This window comes from Acomys minous (genome assembly GCF_964271855.1).
Source record: "Acomys minous genome assembly, chromosome: 1".
NCBI lineage: Eukaryota > Metazoa > Chordata > Mammalia > Rodentia > Muridae > Acomys > Acomys minous.
In genome coordinates, this window is record NC_140483.1 from 19872660 (window position 1) to 19896428 (window position 23769).

Here is a 23769-nt window from a genome sequence, read left to right on the forward strand (position 1 = left end):
AGGTCTATGTGTCTTGTCCCTTCTAACCTCCTTTCCTTCCTCCCTAGGGTCTGGGGTGGTGGTGGTGGTGGTGGTGGAAGGGTGGTAGAGGCAATTAAAAACCAAAATAAAATAGAGTTAAAAACTAATGACTACACGGAAGGGACAATCCATTCATATGTATACGCATAGGAGTTTGACATTATTAGTCTTGCCAATAACTACCATCCACTGTAATCCATCCTTAAACTCTAGACAATAATGTCAGTAGACTACATGCATAAGTTTAGAGAGAGGTTTCCCAGACATTTCACATCTCTCTAGCAGAACAATAGCAGTAGTTTCCCCATTGGGAAATAGGACCAGCCATAGGCTACAGTATCAAACTTGAGTTCTCTCCTGTAGCTTTCAAACTGATCAAAAAGTATTTGGCTGCAGGAATACCAGGTGTGCCATACTGCCCAGGTAGGCACACCTAGCTTATCATTGTTAGCACAACACAACGTTCACAGCCACAAGGAAGTGCTGATGACAACTTGTCCCCAGTAGTTTGCACAGCGGGGGAGGGGGTGCTCTTGGTGGGGGCGGGAGGCAGGAGGCGGGAGAAAGGGAGATTCAAGCTCAGACCCACCCAGCTGTATTTTTCATATTCTGAGATCAGGGGGTGTGATGTCTTCAGCATTTATTTTAGAATGAAGCCAACAGCAGGGAGAGCAGCCCACATGGTATATGGGGCCTAGAGGGCCTCCTTTTCCAGGGACTTATAGCAAGAGAACTCATCTTTCCTACTGGATCTTTTGTTCAGTAACCCATGGAGTCTGGGAGTGTCCTTTTCCAGCCATTCAAGGTGACTTCACCATTTACAGTCTTTTTTGTTTTTGTTTTTGTTTCTGTTTTTTCGAGACAGGGTTTCTCTCTGTGTAGCCTTGGCTGTCCTGGACTCACTTTGTAGACCAGGCTGGCCTCGCACTCACAGTGATCCGCCTGCCTCTGCCTCCCGAGTGCTGGGATTAAAGGCGTGTGCCACCACCACCCAGTCCTCATGTACAGTCTTTAGCTGCTTCTTTAGCAGCCCAGCTTTTTACCAGTCAACCCAGCCCATTGCACGTGGCTTTTCTCATCCCAGTTCTGAGCATGGATGTGTAACAGAAGTTTTGGCTTCTTTGTAAACTTAGTTATGTTACGTAAATATATTTTTGTTTTAATCCTAAGTGTGGGCTTTTACTTTGGGCTTAGTTTGTCCACAGCTAATAATTGTCTCCTGTGGGGCATGGTCTTTGCCAGCTTGGAAAAGGCCTGTCTCATGTAGCTCAGAGAGGGTCCTGATCTAGGACTCTGAGGAAGATAAATAGAGTGCTTAGAGAGGTAGTGTGGTGAGCAGTGGTGTCCTGTGTCCTGTAGCAGTTTGGAGAGACCAGAGACCACTGCGGTGGAGAGAGAAATGTTTCCACGCAGAGGCTCAGAGGAGACTGCTTGCTGGGTTTGCTGTTGACAGAGATTGGCATTGCCCTCAAAGAATCCAACTGACCCTAAACAGCTGGGAGAAGTAAAGATGTTTGCACCCCCTCTCCCCACTAACATTCTTTCTTATACGCAGGGTTAAGGGATTAATAGAGAGGAAGAGAGGTAGAGGCTTCAATAGCCCAAAGAAAATAGAGTTTAAAAAACAAGCCTCAACATGCATGTGCAAAAATGTCCTTGTCACTAACAGTTTGGGTGTTAGGTAAAGAGACTCATACATGACACAGAATTAGGTAAGACCCTTGTGTTGGCTTCAGTCATTGCTGACTGACATTAAAATGCTTTCAAGAGACCTTTAGAAGTGTCCACACAGATGAAGGAACATTTGTGCCTTTTACTGACAGGTATAGGCTCTATATAGTCTCCTTGCCAGTCCCATATGGGACAAGCCAATTTGCCCTCTTTCTCCCCAATGTAGAAATGGATCCTCAATGCTTCATTTGGAAATAAGTGTTACATATTTGGACAGTGGCTAGAAAGTCACAATATTTCACCAGAATTATGTTATATATATTTTTTCATATCTGTTGTATCTATAGTAGCTAACCCAGAACCCCAAAGTCCTCCTTTTTCATTAGGATATCTATAAAGTCAGTGACTGTAGCTATTTTTCACCCAATAGTCTCTTCTGCCTAGCCAGACTTGGTATGAATGCAGTGAGCACCCTCTAGTGGTAAGTTACGGTAATGTTCTGTATTTTCTAAGGGTACAGACATGCTTTTTGATTTCCAGGCTGCCACAAGTACTGGGAGCTCTGATTCTTCTTGAACTGTGATACATATACTTTACATCTGTTGTCCCTATATTATAGGTGTCCCAGAACACCAAAGTTCTCCTTTTTCTCTGGGATATCTATAATGCCAGACTTCTCAGTACAGCCTGTCAATCAATGTTCACAGACTCAGTGACTCGGAGTCATTGCTTTTTTTTTTTTTTTCTTTCAACTTGGCCAACTGGTTTCTCTTTTCAGTCACATAGTAACAGTGTTTATTCATGTGGCTGTAGCCACCTACCCCTATTTGGTGCCCCTACCATGTTATCAGTGTACATGGACACAAAACGGGTAGTGTCCCTTTCAGCACTCTGTCTTGCATGGCTATTGATTTAAATCCTGTGGGACTAGTCTCCATGATAAAAAAGAAGACTGGTCATAGCACAGCCTTCATGGCATCAGTAACGAGGCTCGGAGACAGCACATCACATTGCTGTAAATATGCATACCAGTTTTGAGGTTTGATTCTGTTTGGAGTATGGTCTAGTGCTTTGTATTTGTTAACTGCTTGCCCCCTTCTGAGAGTCTTACTGCTCCTGAGCAAAGTGACACACCCTGTTTAACCTTGTCTCAGAAGTTATGCCTGATTGGCTGATTAAAAGTCCTAAAGCTGGTCAGGGCAGAATGGGGTTGGTGTGGCCAAAGTTAGTGGGTTTTGGGGGAGAAGGATTTTGGGAAGAAGAAGCATACAGGTACCGAAGGAGGAAGGAAGAGAGCTGCGATGGGTTAGTGTGGAGAAGACGTGGCCGGATCAGTGGGGATGGAGGAAAGCGACAAAGATGGAGAACGTTAGCAAGTATTTGTGGAATGGGAGGCAGCCCAGATAGAAATGAATCAAACAGCCGGCATGGGATAGAGGCTGGGAGAAAACGGAAGGCAGCTTAGATGATAGGGTCTGCCATGTCCCTGGTAGAATAAGGCTATACTAAAATCTGTTTGTTATCTGTGTCTTTATTGATGGTGAAAGAGTGTTAATAATACCACCATAATAAGTATAAGCCTAATAATAAACACAAATCAGGCCATACTTTTAAATTAACAGCAACAGTTCTGTGGCACTCCAGAAAAAGTATGGCCCAAATCTTCCTAATATACCCTTTTACTGTTACTGAAAGGTGACCCATGCTTTATATGTGACTAGTGATTGCTGTCCTGTTACTGTATATGGGAGTTGTATCCCAATCCATGCTCAGGACTAAACCATACTGGCGCTGCTCTTTCTGACACAGCCTGTGGGTACAGCTCTCTGAGCTCTTAGTAACTTCAGCACAGGGGGACCTGGAGTCTGAGAGCACGCACCTGCGGAGCCAGACCTACTTAGTTGGCTCAAACACCTCAAGACTTTTGTCTCTTCCAATCCTAAATGCCCCACCCACCACCAATCTTAAAGCAGCAGCAACAACAACAACTTATGGAAAGGAAAGGCAACTTGAGCAAAGTGGAGTACAAACACACTGCAGAGCTCCCCAAACACCTAGAGATCTTTTATATTAACAAGCAAAGGCTGCCATAGATTTCAGAAACTGGCAGATGATACCAAAGAACTGATGGCTGGAATCCCTGGGGAGTAAGGCAGGGCTAGTTGGAGAGCAGCCTTCCTCTGAGGTGGGTGGTGGCAGCAAGGCACACTGGGGGTTGAGGAACAAGGAAAGAATAATTTAAAAGGCTGCAAAGGGGGAGAGAAGCTGCTGCAGAGGGTGCAATTCCTTGCGGGCGGGCTCAGCAAAACATGTTGAGTGAGTGCAAATGCAGACAGCAGAAACTAAGGCTGGGGACAGAGAACACCTCAGACAATATGCACGGTGCATTCTGTAACAGGAAGCTGAGGAGAATAGAAGGGGAGGAGGAGAGCAAAAGCATCTACCTCTGAGATGTAACCCCATTACCCACCCCGGGCCACTGAAGAAATAGCACTATTGGCTTTCACTGAGCAGGTCCAGAGCCGTGGAGGGAGAGCTGGGTGAGGCGTGGTCCATTCGTGGTCCATATGGTCCCTTTAGATTCATGAGATAAGAGCGAGTTCTAAGGGATGAGTTTCACAGGTGCCCTGGAGTAGACCACCTGTGACTGAGTTGTGTTCTATTTGGCTATCTTTTCCGGTGATAAACGCCATAAACATAAGCAACTTGGAGGTTCATTTGGCTTACAGGTTAAAAGTTGACCATGGAGAGAAACCAAGGCAGGAACTGAAGCAGAGAGCACAGAGGGCTACTGCTTACTTAAGTGCCTCAAAACAGGAACTGCAGTTGTCTCATCGCTGAGAGACTGGGGGCCCTGGAGTTGTTTGGCCCTGAGACCGGAAGCCCAGCATTTGGAGTATCCACACAATGGGCTGTGTCACATTGGAGAGGATGACAACCTCATAGTTTCTGGATTCTCAGAGCTGGTTCTTTGTCAGTCTCAGCCCAGTGCCCCAAACAAGAAGGTTCCTGGAGTGGTGGTGGTCACTCGTCAGAAATGGAAGCTTGGTAACACTGGCTTTCATATCAGCCCCGGAACCCTTCTTAGCAGAACAATGTAAATCAATGAGGCCAGAGGTAAGACCAAGCAAGCAAAGGCCAGAGATCTTCCTTGGGCCGCGCTCTTTTTAGTCTGGGCTGCAACCAGAAGATGGCGCCCAGGCGAGGTGTGGGTCTTGCCAAGTCAATTAAGGTAATCATGACAATTCTTCAGTGCAGGTGTCACTCAGGTGATTCTAATTTGTGGCAAACTGACACCAAAACCAATCATTAAAAATTGTATGCAATTTGTAAGGTCAAATGAGGCAGGTTTTTGGCATGGACCATCTGGACTCAGGCTCCCTGCCCATCTCTAAGGCCCACCCTACCTGTCAGTGGGACAAGCTACACATCATGCACCACACAGCTGCATTGTATGCCACTGGTCTCTCCCAGGAGAAGTCATTGTCATACCCAAGAATACTAAAATTATGATCAAAAGCAAGGGTCAGATTAAAAATTAATATGACCAAAATGAAAGAGGGTGTGGGAGAAAGAGGAGTGATGTGTTAGCAGGTTTTGGAGTGTTGTGTTATGGGAAAGGGCAGGAGGACAGAGGATTGTATAAACAGCAAGCACCACAGCGATTTGTTTCTGAGAGCCTGGAGGCATATGGAGAGCTTGCCCAGGGTTCTGAAATCAGTGGCCCTAATATGCGTGTCTGTTTTACACTATATCTTACCCCACACACATTGCTTTCATGCTCTTTTGCCTCTGGAACCGACTATGAAGAAACTGAGAGTTAATAGCGATTTAAGATTCATAATATTAGTACTTGCAGTAACTGAACACTAGGTGGCACTCACTTACCTTAACATAAGAAGTGTGCTTAGACTGTGTGCAGGCAAGTATTTATCTTTTAAAAAACTAGGTCAGAAAGATGCCTAATCCCGAGAGTTTTCAGAAGTTATGTACTGTCAAGGGTCTCTATGGAGTGTCCAATGTGCGCTTCAAAGAAACATCAGCAGCAGTTTAATTTGGAGCAACTGAGGAAAGGGGAGGGCAGGACAGCATACTGAAAAGAGTACCTTCAATTTCTAAATGGAAGAGTTACAGACAGAAGATTCAGTAAGGGAAATGTTCCAGCTCAGCGATGAAGTATTTTCCATGCTTGTGCCAGGACCTTAGCTCAGATTCTCCACAACACACATGAAGTCAAACATGATAGCTCATATATGTAATTCCAGAACTCCTATACCCAGGTGGGAGGTAGAGACTGGAGACTGCCTAGATGCCCATGCATGGGTGTTCACCGCACAAGCACAGGTGAACAAGAGACCTGGTGCCAAACAAGATGGAAGGTGAGGAGCAGCACCCAAGTTGTCCTTTGACTTCCAGTATGTATGTGTACTGTGCTGGGGAAAACGCGCACGCGTGCACACACACACACACACACACACACACACACACACACACACACACGCACGCACACCACAGTGCCACTGCAGGCACTCCTCCTTCCTGATACTAAAGTTATTTCAACTTTCTTGAGGTGATTCTGGTCTCAGCAGTTTACTGAGAAAGACGGGGACACATTTTTTTTTTTTGCAGGGCAACAGAATAGATTTTATTTATTAATTTATCTCAGCAATCTAAGAATGAAGTTTCACCATGACATGTTTATACATGCACATCATTATAATTTGTTCTTTTTTTCCAGCATTCTTTTACTTTAGAGATTTATTTTTATTTGGGGTGCACCATGTGCATGCCCAAAACTGACAGAGGCCAGAAAGAGGGAGCCAGAACAACTAGAACTGTAGTTCCAGTTCTAATCCACTGTGTGGGTGCTTGGAACCGAACCCAAGTCTTCTGCAAGAACAACATGTTTTGAACAGGAAGTGCTCTTAACCATGGAGACCTCTCTTCAGTTATATAATATTTGGAGGCTTTATAGATTCTAGATGTTAATCCCCTGCCCAATGTATTATTTGTACAGATTTCCCGCTGTCTATATATCTGCTCTCCACATAATTATTTCCTTCACTTCACGGATGCTTTATACATTGATGTAACCCTAATTGATAATTTGGGTGTTATTTCCTGGGCTATTGAAGATTGTTTCCAAAAGGCTTCATATAAGCATCTATCTTGAAGTGATTTTTAAATGTTTTCTCTATCATTTTTCAGACTTATATTAAGGTTTGTTGTCCATTTTACATTGATGTTTTTTTTTTTTTTGCAAAGTGAGATAAAGAAATTTAGATTCATTCTTCAACATGTAGACATCTGGTTTTTCTTAGTGCCAGATTCTAAAGATTTTGCCTATTTCTCAAAGTATGTTTTCCATTACTTTGTGGTTTATAAATATAATATTTATAAATAAATATTCAATTTTGTAATAGAAATATAGTATATTAAATATAATATTATTTATAAACAACAAAGTAATTTAGAGACAAGAGGAAGAAACAAAGTAGGAACAAGAGAAAAAACATATAGGTTAGAAGTCTAAAGCAGTGCAGAACAGGAAAGGATAACCACTACAAGCTTTCTTCGTCCTCTTATGCAATGTTCCCTGAATCTTAGGTATCCACTAGATTAGGCTCCACAACCATTTGATTGGTTCTGGTTTTCTGTTTGTTGCAAAGAGAAGTTTTCTCAATGAGGGGGTGAAGATCAAACTTAACTGTGGGTAAGTGTCTATGGATTGTCTTTAGGGATTGTGTTGGTTTAGTAAATTAGTAGTTGTAGTTTCTCTTCCAATGACCAAGACTTAACTTAACTAGCACTGGGTAATAGTATATAAAAATACCTACACACACACACACACACACACACACACATACACACTCTTATCTAACATCTATATTTTTTCTGGGACAGGAAAACACAGACTGTAACACACAGACATGCAAATATGTTAAGGGCATTTTACTATATGTTATATATATAACAAAACAAGAGAATGCATATATATTTATGAAATATATGTAATAACTATGTTAAGGGCATTTATATAAATATGTTATATATCCTATTAGTTTTCTTATTGCTGTTACAACATATCTTAGTAAGTAGAGTTAAGGAAGGAAGAGTTGATTTTGCCATACGGTGTATATAGCTCACCTTGGTGGGCAAGGCATGATCACAGAATGAACAAGAGACTGTTCACATTGTGTCTGTAGTCGAGAAGTATAGAGAGATGAACGGCATTCCTTTTTTTTCTCATTTGTATTTAATGAAGGATCCAAAGCCATAGGATGATGCTACCGCCACTTACAGTGGGTCTCTCATCACGTAAACATCTCAGGGACTGTGCACACAGTCATTCCCAGATATCACAAATCCATTCAGATTGTCAGTGGATATTAGACATCACACACACACACACACACATACACACACACACACACACACACACACCCCTTTATAGGTATCTATTCTCATGATCACATGATCACGCAAGCCTAAGAACAAGGATGGCACTGATGGACACATGAAAGTCAATGTAAAAAGCCCACAGGGCCTCAGTCCTGCACAAAGAAATATAGGCAACGAGCAACAGAAGGGAGTAGGGAAGGTAAACCTCTCCAGGGAAGAGCACCTCCAATAGCTGTCTAGTGCCAAACAGTCAGCTCCGAAAACATGCATGCTAGTAACGTTATACAGACCGAGCAGGTTATATTTAGGAACAGACATGTATACACATATACATTGATACCAGCGTTAACAATTAGAAAAGAAAAGAGGCCATGAATATGAAGGAGAGCAGGGAGGGGTATATCGAGGCTTTCCAGTGAGGAAAAGAAAGGGAGAAATGTAATTGCTTCATGATCTCAAAAATGAGCTAGGCGTGTGGCCCACAAGCAGGTGGATCTCTGTGAGTTCGAGGCCAGCCTGGTCTAAAAAGCGAGTTTAGAACAGCCAAGGCTACACAGAGAAACCTTGTCTCGAAAAACAAAACAAAAACTTCAAAAATTAAAACAGTAAAATATAACGCAAAATCATACGTAGCCCTGTGTTGTTGTATGAAGCTAAGATAGTTTAAATACTCTGGAAGTAAATGAACATCACCATTAAATATAGTGTGTAATCACTTTCATGGGATGATGTCACAGTGTACTGCTGCACTCCTAACTATGAAACAGCTGCACTGCTTAGCTTTTTCTTAAGAGTCTTGATAAGGCCTGAAGCATTGCTGGGCTGCAGAGCTTCCTGGCACTGTGGTGATCTGTAGGCTTGCCAACAAAAATGAGTAGCTACTATCTTATGCTTTTTATTCCCAGTGCACAAGAGCTAAAATATTGGGCCCTCAAATCTACTTGAATCGTGCTAATGGATTAAATATGGATGTTCTCATTCCATCAATATTTCAGGAAACTTTTCCTGAAAAGACAGAAGTGGTAAATATTTTATGCATACTATAAGGTCTCTGCAGGAGTCTGAAGTATTTTATTGATAATCAATAAATGGATATGGCTGCATTCCAGTGAAACTCTGTTTACAGGAGTTAGAGGTATATGCAGGTCAATGAATGACAGACTCCCTGCCTACCCTTCACCAGGCTCTGGGTTTGAAAATCAGTACTGGGTCTCCTGAGATGCATTGTTTGTCCCATGGCTCTGCCTGCCTTCCTGGGGAAGGGTTCCAGGCCCCAGGAACATCCAGGTCAGACCTCTCCCCACCAATCTACTGCATGCCAGCTCCCCTGGGGACAGAGCACAGCTAGCAGCAGTGAGCTGTGTTCTGTCTTCTGAGCTCTATTTTCAGGCCTACATCTCTGCCTGCCTTCCTGAGGAGGCCTGCAGGTCCCCAGGAACATTTAGGTCCACCTGGGGGCACAGCCAGTAAAGGGGAGCAGCATGCAGTTTCCTGAGCTCCACTGTTGGGCTCATGGCTCTTTCTGCCTCTCTGAGGAGTCCTGTTGGCATCAGGAACATCAAGTCAATACTAGGGACTGTCAAGGCCAGCTTTGAAATCACAAGGTAAAGTGGGGGTGGGGTGTAGAGTCACAACGGATCACTCAGCAGACTTTTCTCTGAGGGACTAAAGCTTGATTTACTGGAGCCATTTCACTCTATGGTTGACAGAATAATCTTTTACTCTTTTAGTTTCCTGTGCCTGGTGAAATAGAAAAAGGAAAGGAAAGAATCATACACACTTATAAACATACATACATATATACATATATACATACATATATATGCACACATTTACATATTGGGTGGATGGAGCAAAGTTCTAACAAGCAAGCTACAAGAACTTCACTTATTCCCATAGCTTATATATCCCAACAAAATCTTTTAAGCAGTACAAAAATCACAATGAGGTTACATTATATTTTTTGTTAAGTGAATGATTGGAATGTGTATACATAGAAAATCATGTTCCCCAATACTCTCACATCATCAAATATTTTACATATTATGGGTAAAAAACAAATATTAAAAAACAAATTATTCCCAAAGAACCCACATACATTTGTAACTAAGCAACTTGTTATGGATTAACAAAGTATAAGCAAGCAAGGTAATTTTCTCACCCAGTTTTTCTTACTGGCAGGCTGCAATTTGCAATTACAAAGAAAGAGTCAATTATTTTATTACCTATCCTTAAAAAAGTAATCTTATAAAAATCTGAAAAGAATTATAAGTCTGAAATTTTATATAAAAATAGTCCTTTCGTTGTTTTTTGAGACACGGTTTCTCTGTGGAACCCTGCTGCCTTGGAATTCTCTCTGTAGATGAGACTGGCCTTGAACTCCTAGAGATTTACCTGTCTCTGCCTCCCAGTGCTGGGATTGAAGGCATGTGCCACCACTGCCCAACTATAATCGGTCATTTTTTACTTTAAATTCCCAACGAGCAAATCTACTCTTTAACAACATTTTAAATTAAATTGTATCAATAGGCTGAGGGCAAAAAATGGGTACAAGAAATTAATCATTACCTTGATCACCAGGCCAGCTTCAGCAAGAGAGAAACACCTCAGCTAGTCCCAGTCTGGCTGCCATTGCTCTTGTTCCTTGACCTCAAAAAGTCCCTAGCTTAACCATTAAGACTATGCCTTTTTAATCTTTAAATTGTTCCCTAAAATTTTCTACATCAAAACCACTAACAAAAACATCTTAACCTAACTTTCTAGAATGATTTAAATCAAATAAGGAATTCTTCAAAGGCATTAATTCATCTAAGTAATATTATTTCTATGAAAGCTCATCTTTATATTGATCTGCAGAAAAATTACCCAATAGAGTTGGCTGTCCCACAAGAGGCAATCTCAACAGAGTATAGGCAGTGAGAATTTCCCCACATCTAGAATACCATTTTTATATATGAGGAATATACCCATGGAAAACATGAAGGCACCGCAGCAGCAAGAAGCAATCCAGAGCCTAAGCCCCCAGGGCTCTGCCTCTCTGAAGTACATCCACAGCAGCTGTGAAAAACAGTGGACCATTCCCAGGAAGATCACCTACCCACAGCAGTCTCTCCTACAAGGTGTTCACCAAGGGCAACCAGACAGCTAAAGGCCAGCGTAAGAACACAATCCACAAGGGCCAGAAAAATATGGCACCACCAGAGCTATTCTACTACAACAAGCCCTGGATATTCAAACAAATCCAAAGCACAGGAGTGACCTTAAGTCTAATCTTATAAAGATGATAGAGGACTTTAAAGAGGAAATAAATATATCCCTTAAATAAATATAGGAAATACAATCAAAATGGTGAAGGAAATGAAAATGGAAATAGAATCAATAAAGAAAACACAACCTGAGGGAATCCTGGAGTTGGAAAACCTAGAGAAGAAAACCAGAACTACACATGCAAGCATCACCAAAACAAAACAATACAAACAAACAAACAGACAACAACAACAACAAGCCAAGAGAGGCCCATCTAGGGCACACAGAGTGAAATAGCAGAGGTGAGTCGGGCACTGACCACAATCTACACTCTCCACAATACCAAGGAGGCCAGAGTGGCACCTGAACCGCTTTTGGCTTGGAGATCTCTCAGCCTGTTCCTCTCTTGCCTGACCCAACTGGGCCAAGGCCCACATTAATTACCATGTCAAGAAGGACTGTGGGACACCCCAGCAGCTTTGGGCTTGGATCTCTCTCCGCCCATTGCTAGTGCCTGGCCCATCTGGGACACATAGAGCAAACAAGCAGAGGTTAGCTTGGCACCAGCCATAACCCACACTAGCTGCCATCCAGAAGAGGCCTGTGGGACACCAGAGCAGCTTTGTGATTGGATCTCTCTTTGCCCATTCCCCACCAGATTGGCCTATCTGGGTCACAGACAGTGAACCAGCAGAGGTGAGTCGGACACTAACAATCCAGACTATCCATCATACCAAGGGGGCCTGAATGGCACCCAAGCAGCTTTTGGCTTGGAGCTCTTGCAGCCTGCTCCTCTCCTGCCTGATCCAACTGGGACACAGACAGCGGACCTAGTAGAGCTGATCTGCATGCAGGCTTCAACACCATTGTCCATCATCCTGAGGAGGCCTCTGAAGACCCCTAGCAAAAGGCCTTCAGCTTGGTGCTCTTTTTGCCTGCTCCCAACCTGACTGACCCATCTGGGACATAGACTATGAACCCATTGGAAGAACTTCAGGCCTGCCAATACCAGAGACAACCAGATGACTAGGGGGCAACATAAGAACACAAGCAACAAAACTCAGAGCCATATGACACCACAGGAAACCAGTGGTCCTACCACAGCAAGACCTGGAGATATTAGCACCCCTGAAGAACAAGATGGCTTTAAATCTGAGTTGATGAAAATGATAAAAGCCTTGAAAGAGGAAAATAAATCACTCAAAGAAATAGAGGAAAATGCATTCAAATAGATAGGTAAAAGAATTGATTAAATCTTACAGGAAAATACAATCAAATGGGAGAAAAAATAAAAGAAATGAATAAAACTATTCAAGACCTAAAAAGGGAAATAGAAGCAACAAAGAAAACACAATCTGAGGCAATCCTGGAGTTGAAAAACCTAAAGAAGAGAACAGAAACTGAAGATCCAAGCAATATCAACAAAATAAAAGAGATTGAAGAGAGACTCTCAAGGATAAAAGATGGTTGAAGTTATCAATACATCAGTCAAAGAAAATGTTAAAACTAAAAAGTTCCTGAAACAAAACATCCAAGAAATCTGTGGCACTATAAAAAGACCAAGTCTAAGAATAATAAGAATATAAGAAGGAGAAGACTCCATGGCCCAGAAAATGTTTTCATCACAATCATAGAAGAAAACTTGCCTCATCTAAAGAAATAAATGCCTATATAAATACAAGAAGCTTACAGGATTCCAAAAAGGTCCTGCTGCTACATAATAATCAAAACACTAAACACACAGAACAAAGAATGAATATTAAAAGCTGCAAGAGACAAGGCCAAGTCACTTATAAAGGCAAACCTGTCAGAATTACACCTGACTTCTCAACAGAGACTGTGAAAGCCAAAACGGCCTGGACTAATGTCATGTAGGAACAAAGAGACCATATATGCCAACCCAGATTAGTATACTATACTTTCAATTACCATAAATGGACAAAACAAAATATTCTATAACAAAATCAAGTTTAAACAGTACCTAGGCACATATCCAGCCCTACAGAAAATACTAGAAGGAAAACTTCAACCCAAGGAGGCTAACTACACCCAGGAAAACACAGGAAACAAATAATCCCATATTTGTAAAACCAAAAGAGAGGAAGAAGATTCGCAGATATTCTCTGTTTCTGTCTCTGACTCTCTCTCTCTCTCTCTCTCTCTCTCTCTCTCTCTCTCTCTCTCTCTCTCTCTTCCTCTCTGTCTCCCACTAACAACATAAAAATGAGGAACTAACAACCACTTGGCTATTAATATATCTCAACATCAATTACCTCATCTACCCAATAAAAAGACACATGTTAATAGAATGTATATGAAAACTGGACCCATCATTCTGCTGCATACAAGAAACACACCTCATCAATGAAGATAAACATTACCTCAGAGTAAAGGGCCAGAAAAGGTATTCCAAGCAAACGAACCCAAGAAGCAATCTGGAGTAGCCATTCTAGTATCTAATAAAAACAGACTTTCAACCAGAATCTAATCAAAAGAGATGAGGTCAAGGACACTTCATACTCATCATGAGAAAAATCATTTGCTAAAAGGAAGCACTAAGTGCCTTCTTAAACAAAAAGAGCTCTCATACTAGCAAGTTAAAAGCATCCCTGAAATCTCTAGAATAAAAACAAAGCAGACACACCCCAGAGAAGTAGACAGCAGGAAATAATCAAACTCAAGGCTGAAATCAAGAAACAAAGAGAACAATACAAAGAATCAATAAAACCAAGAGCTGGTTCTTTGAGAAAAAAAAAAAAAGATAGACAAACCCTTAGCCAAACTAACTAAAAGGCAGTGAGACAGTATCAAATTAACAAAATCAGAAAGAAAAAGGGATTCATAACAACAGATACTGAGGAAATCCAAAGAATCATTAGGTCTGATTTCAAAAGCCTATATTCCACGAAATTGGAAAATAGAAATGAAATGGACAATTTTTGATACATACAACCTACCAATGTTAAATCAAGACCATGTAAATAATTTAAATAGATCTATACTCCTTAAGGAATAGAAGCAGTCACTTGTCTACCAACCAGGAAAAAGAAAAAGAGCACAGGGCCAGATGGTTTTAGCACAGAATTCTTCCAGACATTCTAAGAAGAGCTAATACCAATACTCCTCAACATTGTCAAACTCATTCTATGAGGCCACAGTCATCCTGACACCTAAACTATACAGAGACTCAACAAAGAAAGAGAATTTAAGACTAATTTCCATTATGAACATTAGTACAAAAATACTCAATAAAATACAAACAGAATAGAAGAAAACATCAAAAATATCCACCATGATCAAGTAGACTTCATCCCAGAGATGCAGGGATTATTTAATATATGAAAATACATCAATGTAATACACCATATAGACAAACTGAAAGCAAAAGCCAAAAACAAAAACAAAAAAACATGATCATCTCATTAGATGCTGAAAAAGCCTTTGACAAAATCCAACATCCCTTCATGTTAAAAGTCTTGAAGAGATCAGGCATATAAGATACATACCTAAACACAGCAGATGCAATATAGAGCAAGTCAATGAACAACATAAAATTAAATGGAGATAAACTTAAATCAAATCCACTGAAATTAGGAACAATGCAATGTTGCTCACTCTCTCCATACCTGCTTAATATAGTACTTGAATTTCTAGCTAGAGCAATAAGACAACTAAAGGAGATCAAGGGAATACAAATTGGAAAAGAAAAAGTCAAAGTATTACTATTTGCAGATGATATGATAACATACACAAGTGATCTCAAAATATTTTACCAGAGAACTACTACATCTGATAAATACCTTTAGTAAAGTGGCTGGTAACAAAATTAACTCAAAGAAATTAGTATCTCTTCTTAATACAAATGAAAAATGGACAGAGAAAGAAATCAGAAAAATAATATCCTTCACAATAGCCACAAATAATATAAAATACATTGGTGTAACACTAACAAAAAAAGTGACAGACTTATATAACAAGAGCTTCAAGTCTTTGAAGAAAGAAATTGAAAAAGGTTTCAAATGATGGATTGATAGCCTATGCTCATGGATCTATAGGATTAACATAGTACAAATGTCCATCTTACCAAAAACAATTTACGGATTCAATGAAATCTCCATCAAAATTCCAACACAATTCTTTATAGACCTTGAAAGAGCAATTCTCAACTTCATGTGGACAAATAAAAGCCCAGGGTAACTAATTCAATCCTGTACAATAAAAGAAATTGCTGATTTCAAGTTGTACTACAAAGCAATAGTAATAAAAACTCCATGGAATTGACATAAAAAATGGACTAGTTGATCAATGAAATCAAATCAAAGATCCATAAAAAACCCCACACACTTACTGATAATTTATTTTTTTAAACAAAGAAGCCACATCTATACAAGTGAAAAAAAGAAAGTATCTTCAACAAATGGTGCTGGCCTAACTGGATGTCTGCATGTAGAAAAATGAAAATGGATCATATTTATCACTTTGCAAAATACTCATGTCCAAGTGTATCAAAGACCTCAACATAAAACCAGATATATTAAAACTAATAAAAGGGAAAGTAGAGAGTATCCTTGAACACACTCCTATGGAGACAGCTTCCTGAATAGAACACCAACAGCTCAAGGGCCTTCATAAAACTGAAAAGCTTCTGTAAGGCGAAGGACATTGTTAATAAGACAAAACAGCAGCCTACAGAATGAGAACAGATCTTTACCAAACCTATATTTGACAGGGCCAATATTCAAAGCATATGAAGAATTCAAGAAATTAAATACCAACACACCAAATAACTCAATTAAAAAATGGGGGACAGAGCTCAACAGAGAATTGTCAACAGAGGAATCTTGAATGGCCAAGAAACACTTGAAGAAATGCTCAATGTCCTTAGTCATCACTGAAATGCACATCAAAATGAGTTTCAGATTTCATTTTACACCTGTCATAATGGTTAAGATCAAAATCTCAAGTGACGGCACATGCTGGTGAGGATGTTGAGCAAGGAAAATGCTTCTTGGCTTGTGGGAGTGAAAACTGTAGTGGATATAAATATGTTTTTGTTTTGACCCCAAGTGTGGGATATGAAACAGATTTGTGTGAGGTGTGTGGTGTTTGTCTATTGGAACAGACGTTTTTGAGAAAACATGGGTGTTTGTCCTCTAGAAGAGGAACTGCCTCTTGCAGGGGCAAGGTCTTTGCCAACCGATAAACATCCTAATATGGACTATATATGTATGTATGTTTATATCCTCTTGTTTTGCTATATATATATGAGCCCCCAAACAAGAGGTTTTGGCTTTTTTGTCTTGGCATCATTTCCTATTGTTTGGCTGTTCGTTGTTCCACTTCAAGATGTTCCTGAAGAGAGATGCTTCAGAGAACACTTCAAAGTTCCAGGTTCTGGCTGCTGCTCTGGATTCTGGTTGCTGAGGTTGCAGTCACCTTTGCTAAATTGCTTGTTTGCTGTTTAATGGATCTGCTGAAATCGTGGCTACAAAGAGTAGAATTGTTCCAAGGGACTGAGTCTAAAAAGGTCTACTTCTCCTGTTCCCATTAACTCCTTTTCTCTCCTATCTAGGGTAGGTGGGTTGGAAGGGAGGTATAAGCATTAAAGAACCCCAAATAAAGAAGGTTTGAAAAATATTCAAGGCTTACAGTTAACTTGTACAATCACTTTGGAAATCAATTTGTCATCTTCTCAGAATATTGGAAATAGTTGTACCTCAAGACCCAGCTATACCATTCCTGGGCATATACCCAAAAGATGCTCCACCACAAAACAAGGACATTTGCTTAACTACGATCATAGCAGCTTTATTCATATTAGTCAGAAACCTGAAACAACCTAGATGTTCCTCAATCGAAGAACGGATAAAAAAAATATGGTATATTTACACAATGGAATAATACTCAGCTATTAAAAAATAAAGACATCACACAATTTACAGGCAAATGGATGGAACTAGAAAATATCTTCCTGAGTGAGGTGACCCAGATGCAGAATTACACACATGGTATGTACTCATTTGTAAGTGGATATTAGCCATAAAGTACAGAATAACAATGTTACAATCCACAGACATGAAGAAACTAAGTAACAAGGAAGATGCTTGAATATATCTTAGAAGGGAAAATAAAATAGACATGAAAAGTGGATGGATGGAGGGAACTTAGTGGGAGAGGGGTAAGGGGTAGGGATCATATGTGGGAAGGGTAGGGAGAAGGCTGGATACAAAACTGGTGGAGGGGCATCTCTGGGATGAGCTGAAGTCCTGGGATGGGGGAGGGGAATCCCAGGAGTCTATGAGGGTAACCCCTAACTAAGACTCCTAGCAGCATGGGATATGGAGCCTGATTTGGCCACCTCCTGTAGAGAGGAAGGACTTCCAGTTGTCAGATGGGGACATGAACCCACCCATAAAATCTTGGACCTAAAATCTGTCCTGCCTCCAAGAAGTGCAGAGATAAAGATGAGAGAAAGGCCAACCAATGACTAGCCCAAGTTAAGATGCATCCAATGGGTGAGAGCCAACCCGTGACACTATTAATGACACTCAGATACACCTGCAGGCAGTAGCCTAGAGTAACTGTCTTCTGAGAGGTTTTATCAAACAGATGATGGAAACAGATGCAGAGAACCATAGCCAATCATTAGGCAGAGCTTTTGGAGTCTTATGAAAAAGTGAGGGTAAGGATTGAAGGAGCAGGAGGAGTCAAGGACACAACTAGAAGACCTATGCAGTCAACTAGCCTGGACCCATGGGGGCCTACAGAGACAAAACCACCAACCAAAGTGCCTGCTTAGGCTGGATGTATGCCTCCTACACATATGTAGCATATGTGCAGCTTGTTCTTCATGTGGGTCCCTTAATTGGAGCCAATGCTGTCTCTGCCTCTGTTGTTTGCCTTTGGATCCCTTTCCCCTAGCTAGGCCTTGCTGGTCCTTAGTGGGAGATGGTGTGCTTAGTCCTGCTGTGACTTGATGTGTCAGGGCAGGTTGGTACCCATGGGGATCCTCCTTTGAGGAGAATGGGTGGGGAATAGGTGAAGGTAGTGTGAGGGTAGGACTGGGAGAAGTAGGAGGAGTTCTGCGATTGGGATGCAAAGTGAATAAATAAATAAATTAATGAATTAATAAGTTAATAAATTAAAAAAGAAAGAAAACCAGTACTGTAGAAAAAAGGTTTAATATTCCTTTTCTAATTGAAATATTGTATGAATATTTTAAACTGACTCAAAACAATAGAAGGCCAAAATAATAATAATTTGGGTTATAATCATTACTTTTCTTGAAAATAATTTTCTATACAATATAGTTTGATCATGGTTTCCTTTTCCCCAACTCCTCCCTCATCCTCTGTGTCTCCTACATACCCAACTTCACACCTATTTTATCTCTCATAATTATTTTAAAAACCAGAGACTTACTATGTAGTCTTGGATGGCTTGGAACTCACAGAGATCAGCCTGCCTCTACTTTCTGAGTGCTGGATTAAAGGCGTGTACCATCACATGGAGCCATAGGAGTGTTCTCATACCAACAGCAACGTCTGCCATATCACAAAGTAATAACATCACAATAAGCCCTGGTGATTATGTGGTCTATCGTTGATCAAAATGCTATCTGATCCACAGTGACTGTTTAGGTTGAAAACAAAATGTTACTTCAAAGCTAGGTTAATTAGCATTGGAATTATTACTGAACCTAATTAAATATTTTATAAATATTTTAATGTAGCCTCAGCCTTGAGAAGGAGTCAGCCACATGGGAAGATGATGTCTAAAATGAAAGAAAAAGAAAAAAGAAAGAATTTTTTGTTTTACATAGTACTATATATGGAAGAACCGTTTTGTTCTTTGATAAATTTAGCTGCCATTCATTCAATTAAAAGTTGAGAAAGTCATGAAGGAGAAAAGGTCTTGTGTATTAATAGACTTTTTTCTTCTAAGAGCCCCATTGCAGGTTCTGTTCTTAATTAAGCTTTTAGACTTTTGTCTCCAATGGTATGGGTCTGAATACTTAATGAAATCTATCTCTAAATTTTATAGGACTGAAACAACACCTAGAACAAACTCCCTTGAGAATTAAGTGCCAGACTATCACAAGACCAGGTCCTAGAAAATCACCTTCCCACACAAAACAGAATAGAAAAGGCACATCAGAAAATGAGTCCGGAGGTATTCACAGCAGATTTTTAAATGTGTGAAACACACTTTAGAAAAACTGGTGAGTATTGTGATTTCTAAGCTATAAAGGAATGTATATTATTTTGGGAGTGCAGGTGACATTTATGCCACAAAGTGTTCTTTCTAAAAATCAATTAACATTTTGTTATGTGTGGGGGTCTTTTGCCTGCATATGTTTGCTGACCATGTGTGGACCTGCTCTCCACATAGGCCAGAAGAGGTCATCCTATTCCGTGGGACTAGGGTTACATACGGTTGGGAGCCACCTTGTTGATGACAGGAATCAAACCTGGGTCCTCTGGAAGTGCAACCAGTGCTCTTAACTGCTGAGCCATCTTTCTCTCACCCCATAAGGTGTGTTCTTAATTCAAGTACACGGATGTTTCTTCAGAAAGCCATAACATTCATAATGGATTTATCAAACCAAGCTTTTCAGTGCTAGGGAGATGGCTCACAGAGTAAAGTATTTTCTGCATAAGAATGAAAACCCAGACCCCAGAACCAACAGAAGCCAGAGGAGAATGTGGCAGCCTACTTGTTATGTCAGGCTGTGGGAGGTGGCTGGGTTCAATAAGAAATCCTGATTCAAATCATAAGCTGGAGAGCAACTGAGGAAGATACCCGCTGTTAACCTCATGCCTCCCTGTACAAGCTCACACACATACACACACACACACACACACACACACACACGTGCGCGCATGCACACACACATGTATGCATGCACACACACACACGCATGGCCATCATACACTCACACACATGCACACATACCACACATACACACCACACACATACCATGCACAAATACCACACGCATAGACACACATGCTTCATTGCATGAGCACACATGTACACATACACTACTCATTCACACACCATACATGCACACACACACACACACACACACACACAAATACACACAAACGCATACACACCATATGAACACATGTACAAAAGTATACACGTTACAAACACAACAAACATTTTTTTAAAAAAAAACTAAAAGACTTCTAATGTTTTCCAAGTAATCATTTTTTTCTTTTGGTGTCAAAGTCTTTATTAATGATAGATGTTCTAGTTTGGGGCAATCATTTCATACACTTGAGATGATATTATGGAGGCTTAATTTTTTTCAGCTAATAGACATTAATTGTAGCACTCATTTGAAAATACATACACACATACATAATACATATACCATACATACATATATACATACATACATATGCTACTTAATAGTGGTTCTGTTTAAGCTTCATGGTTGTGCAAGGCAAAGAAAGGCAGAGCCTGCAGACATTGTGCCATGGACACTGTCTCTCGTTTGCAAAGAGCCACTGTTTGCTCCAAGCAGTCTCCCATTTATGTACAGAGAGCTTTTGAGAATAATGATGTTCTATAGCATGCACATAGTGATAATATATTAATAAGTATTTTGTCCCTAGTAAAATACATCTGTGTATTTCCTTTTCTTTTAATTATTTGTTTCAAATATTTATGAAGACCCAAATGTTATTTTGACAGAAAATCTCAGGATTTCCTAAAACGATCTCTATGACTTACACCTTACTCAACATCTGTATTTTGAGATCAAGCCTCTTTAGGGGTTTATCTGTTTTAAGTAAAGAAGTAGCTGGTTTGGTGGAAAAGCACTTTGTAAAGTTGGAGAATCCAGGAAGAATCCTATAGTTTTCTTCTGTTCTTACCCTCTTGTTTTCAGGATGGCGATGAGTCCATTATTATACATAGAAGTCTAGTTTGATCTTTTATTAATAGGTGTGGCTTTTACTAGTAAAAAACATGTTATAAAACTGAATATAAAATATTTTCAGAAGTCAGTCATGGTTGTGCACACTGTAATCCTAGCACTCTGCAAGGAGAGGCAGGTGGATCTCTGTGAGTTCGATGCCAGCCTGGTTTACAAAGTGAGTCCAGGACAGGCAAGGACAGACAAACCCTGTCTCAAATTTTTTTTTTCAGAAAAAAAACCACTAAAATTTTTATGATTTCATCTGTTTGATTTACGTACATGCCTTTATTATGTGATGACTCTTAGATATTATAGAGTAAATCTAATTTTACATTTGTTCATCATATAAATCCAATTTCCAAGGAAAGCCACACTGTGAGATATCAAATATTAGAACTTCATTTTGTAGGGGCACAATTCAATCTATAACTACTATCTAAATACCTTTTAATTTATTACATTTATATTCATATATTTTTCCACTAAGGACTCAGTCTTTAAACTTTGCTTGAGAGCTCTGGGCAGCTTGGCTCCGTGGGTTAAGTCTTTGCTGCACAAGCATGAGTTCCCAAGGTTAATCTCCAGCACTCATGTGAGAAGTCACGTGTGGTGGCAAGTGTCTCTACCTCAGCTCTGAGACACAGAGATAGGAGGATCCAGAGACTCTGGCCAGAGAGTCTAGCCGTTCACTGACCTCCAGGTGCAGGACAGACAGTGTCTCAAAAAACCAAACCAAACACCAAAAAAACCAAAAAAACAAACAAACAAAAAAACAACCCTATCAGGTAGTAGTGGAAAATAATCGATGTTGCCTTCTGTCCCTGCCTCTCCCCACTCTATCATACAAACTTCATACATAAATTTATTTGAAAGGATTTACAATAAAGTTATTTATATACATTGTAAATATAGTCTGGCTTGTTACATTGAATGTTATCTATAATTTTATTTTAAAACGTCTTAGCAGTACTGTGTAGTTGGTGAATAAATACAAGTAAGACCGGGGAACTGCGTACTGGTCATCTACCTATGTATTCCAGAAAGAATTCTGTGTTTTAATTTTTTTTTCAAATTTTAAATTAATTTAAATTTTATTTTATGTGTATGGGTGGTTTGTGTATGTCTGTGCATCATGTGCATGCCTGTTGCCAGTGGAGGCCAGAGGAGGGTGTCAGGTCCCCCTGGAACTAGAGTTACAGATGGTTGTGAGCTGCCATGGGTGTGTAAGGAATTGAACTCAGGTCCTCTGGAAGAGCGTCCAGTGCTCTTAACTACTGAGCCATCTCTCTGGTGTGATTCTGTAAGTTTTTTTTTTTTTTTTAACTATTGAAATCCCCATCCCCTCCAGGTCCACTTCTATTGCAAAGCATGGTCTTTTTAAGGGCCGTTTTCACTTCGCGGTTCCTCAAACAGTATATGATGGGGTTGAGGAGGGGAACAATGACAGTGTAGAGAACAGAGACCACTTTGTTCGAATTGTAGGCATACATGAGCTTAGGGCGGGCATATGTAAAAAGTGTTGTAGAATAAAAAAGAGTTACAACTGTCAGGTGAGAGGCACAGGTGGAGAAAGCCTTTTGGCGGCCCTGAGCTGATGGGATCTTGAGAATGGTGACCAGGATGATGGCATAAGATGTCACTACCACACAAAGAGGCACAGCAATGACCATGAGGGCCAAGAAGAAGTCTACCAGCTCAGCCTGGGAAGAGTCCTCGCAGGAGACATTGAGGAGTGGCGAGATATCACAGAAGTAGTGATTGATATGTGGTGTGCCACAGTAGCACAGCCGAGCGATGAAAACCATCTTAATCATGGCAGTCATGAGCCCGCAGAACCAGCACCCCCCAGCCAGTATTCCACAAAGCTGATTGGTCATAATGACAGGGTAGCGTAGTGGGTTGCAGATGGCTACGTAGCGATCAAAGGCCATGACAGCAAGGAGTATGTACTCAGTGCAGACAAAGGTCACAAAGAAGTAAAGCTGTGTCATGCAGCCATTAAAGGAGATCCTCTTGTCCTTGCTTAGGAAGTCTACCAGCATCTTAGGACTGATGACAGTGACATACCACATCTCCAGGAAAGAGAGGTGGCTTAGGAAGAAGTACATGGGCTTGTGCAGTTGCCCATCACTACGGATGGCTAAGATGATGGCGACATTCTCAACCAGTGTCACCAAATAGGTTACCAGGAAGACAGAGAAGAGCAGAAACTGGAAGACTGGTCGTGTTGGAAATCCAAGAAGAATAAAATGTGTTGTCGCAGAACGGTTGTCTACTTCCAGAACATTGATGATCATGGCTACCTGTGGACACAGGCAAAGTCAGTTCCTTGTGTGTCTCAAGTACCACCCTGAGATGTACTATACTGATGACTTGCCTCTAGTCATCCATCGGAATGAGAGCTTTTCTGCCTTCGTGTATTTGTTTCCCCTTGAATTATGAACTAAACCTCTTGAACAGCAATTAGCTTTAGGGAGTTTGCATTTTAAGTTTTAAAA

The 23769-nt window shown here is 40.5% G+C and overlaps 1 protein-coding gene across 1 annotated transcript; it reads right to left on the reverse strand.

Moving 5' to 3' along the window:
- Window positions 1-22590: 22590 nt before the first annotated feature.
- On the reverse strand, window positions 22591-23568 carry OR6Y1 (olfactory receptor family 6 subfamily Y member 1; the record flags this gene model as incomplete). Its single annotated transcript, XM_084795862.1, has 1 exon — window positions 22591-23568. The coding sequence occupies one exon, from the start codon at window positions 23566-23568 to the stop codon at window positions 22591-22593; it is 978 nt and encodes a 325-aa protein (XP_084651988.1).
- Between the last annotated feature and the right edge of the window lie 201 nt (window positions 23569-23769).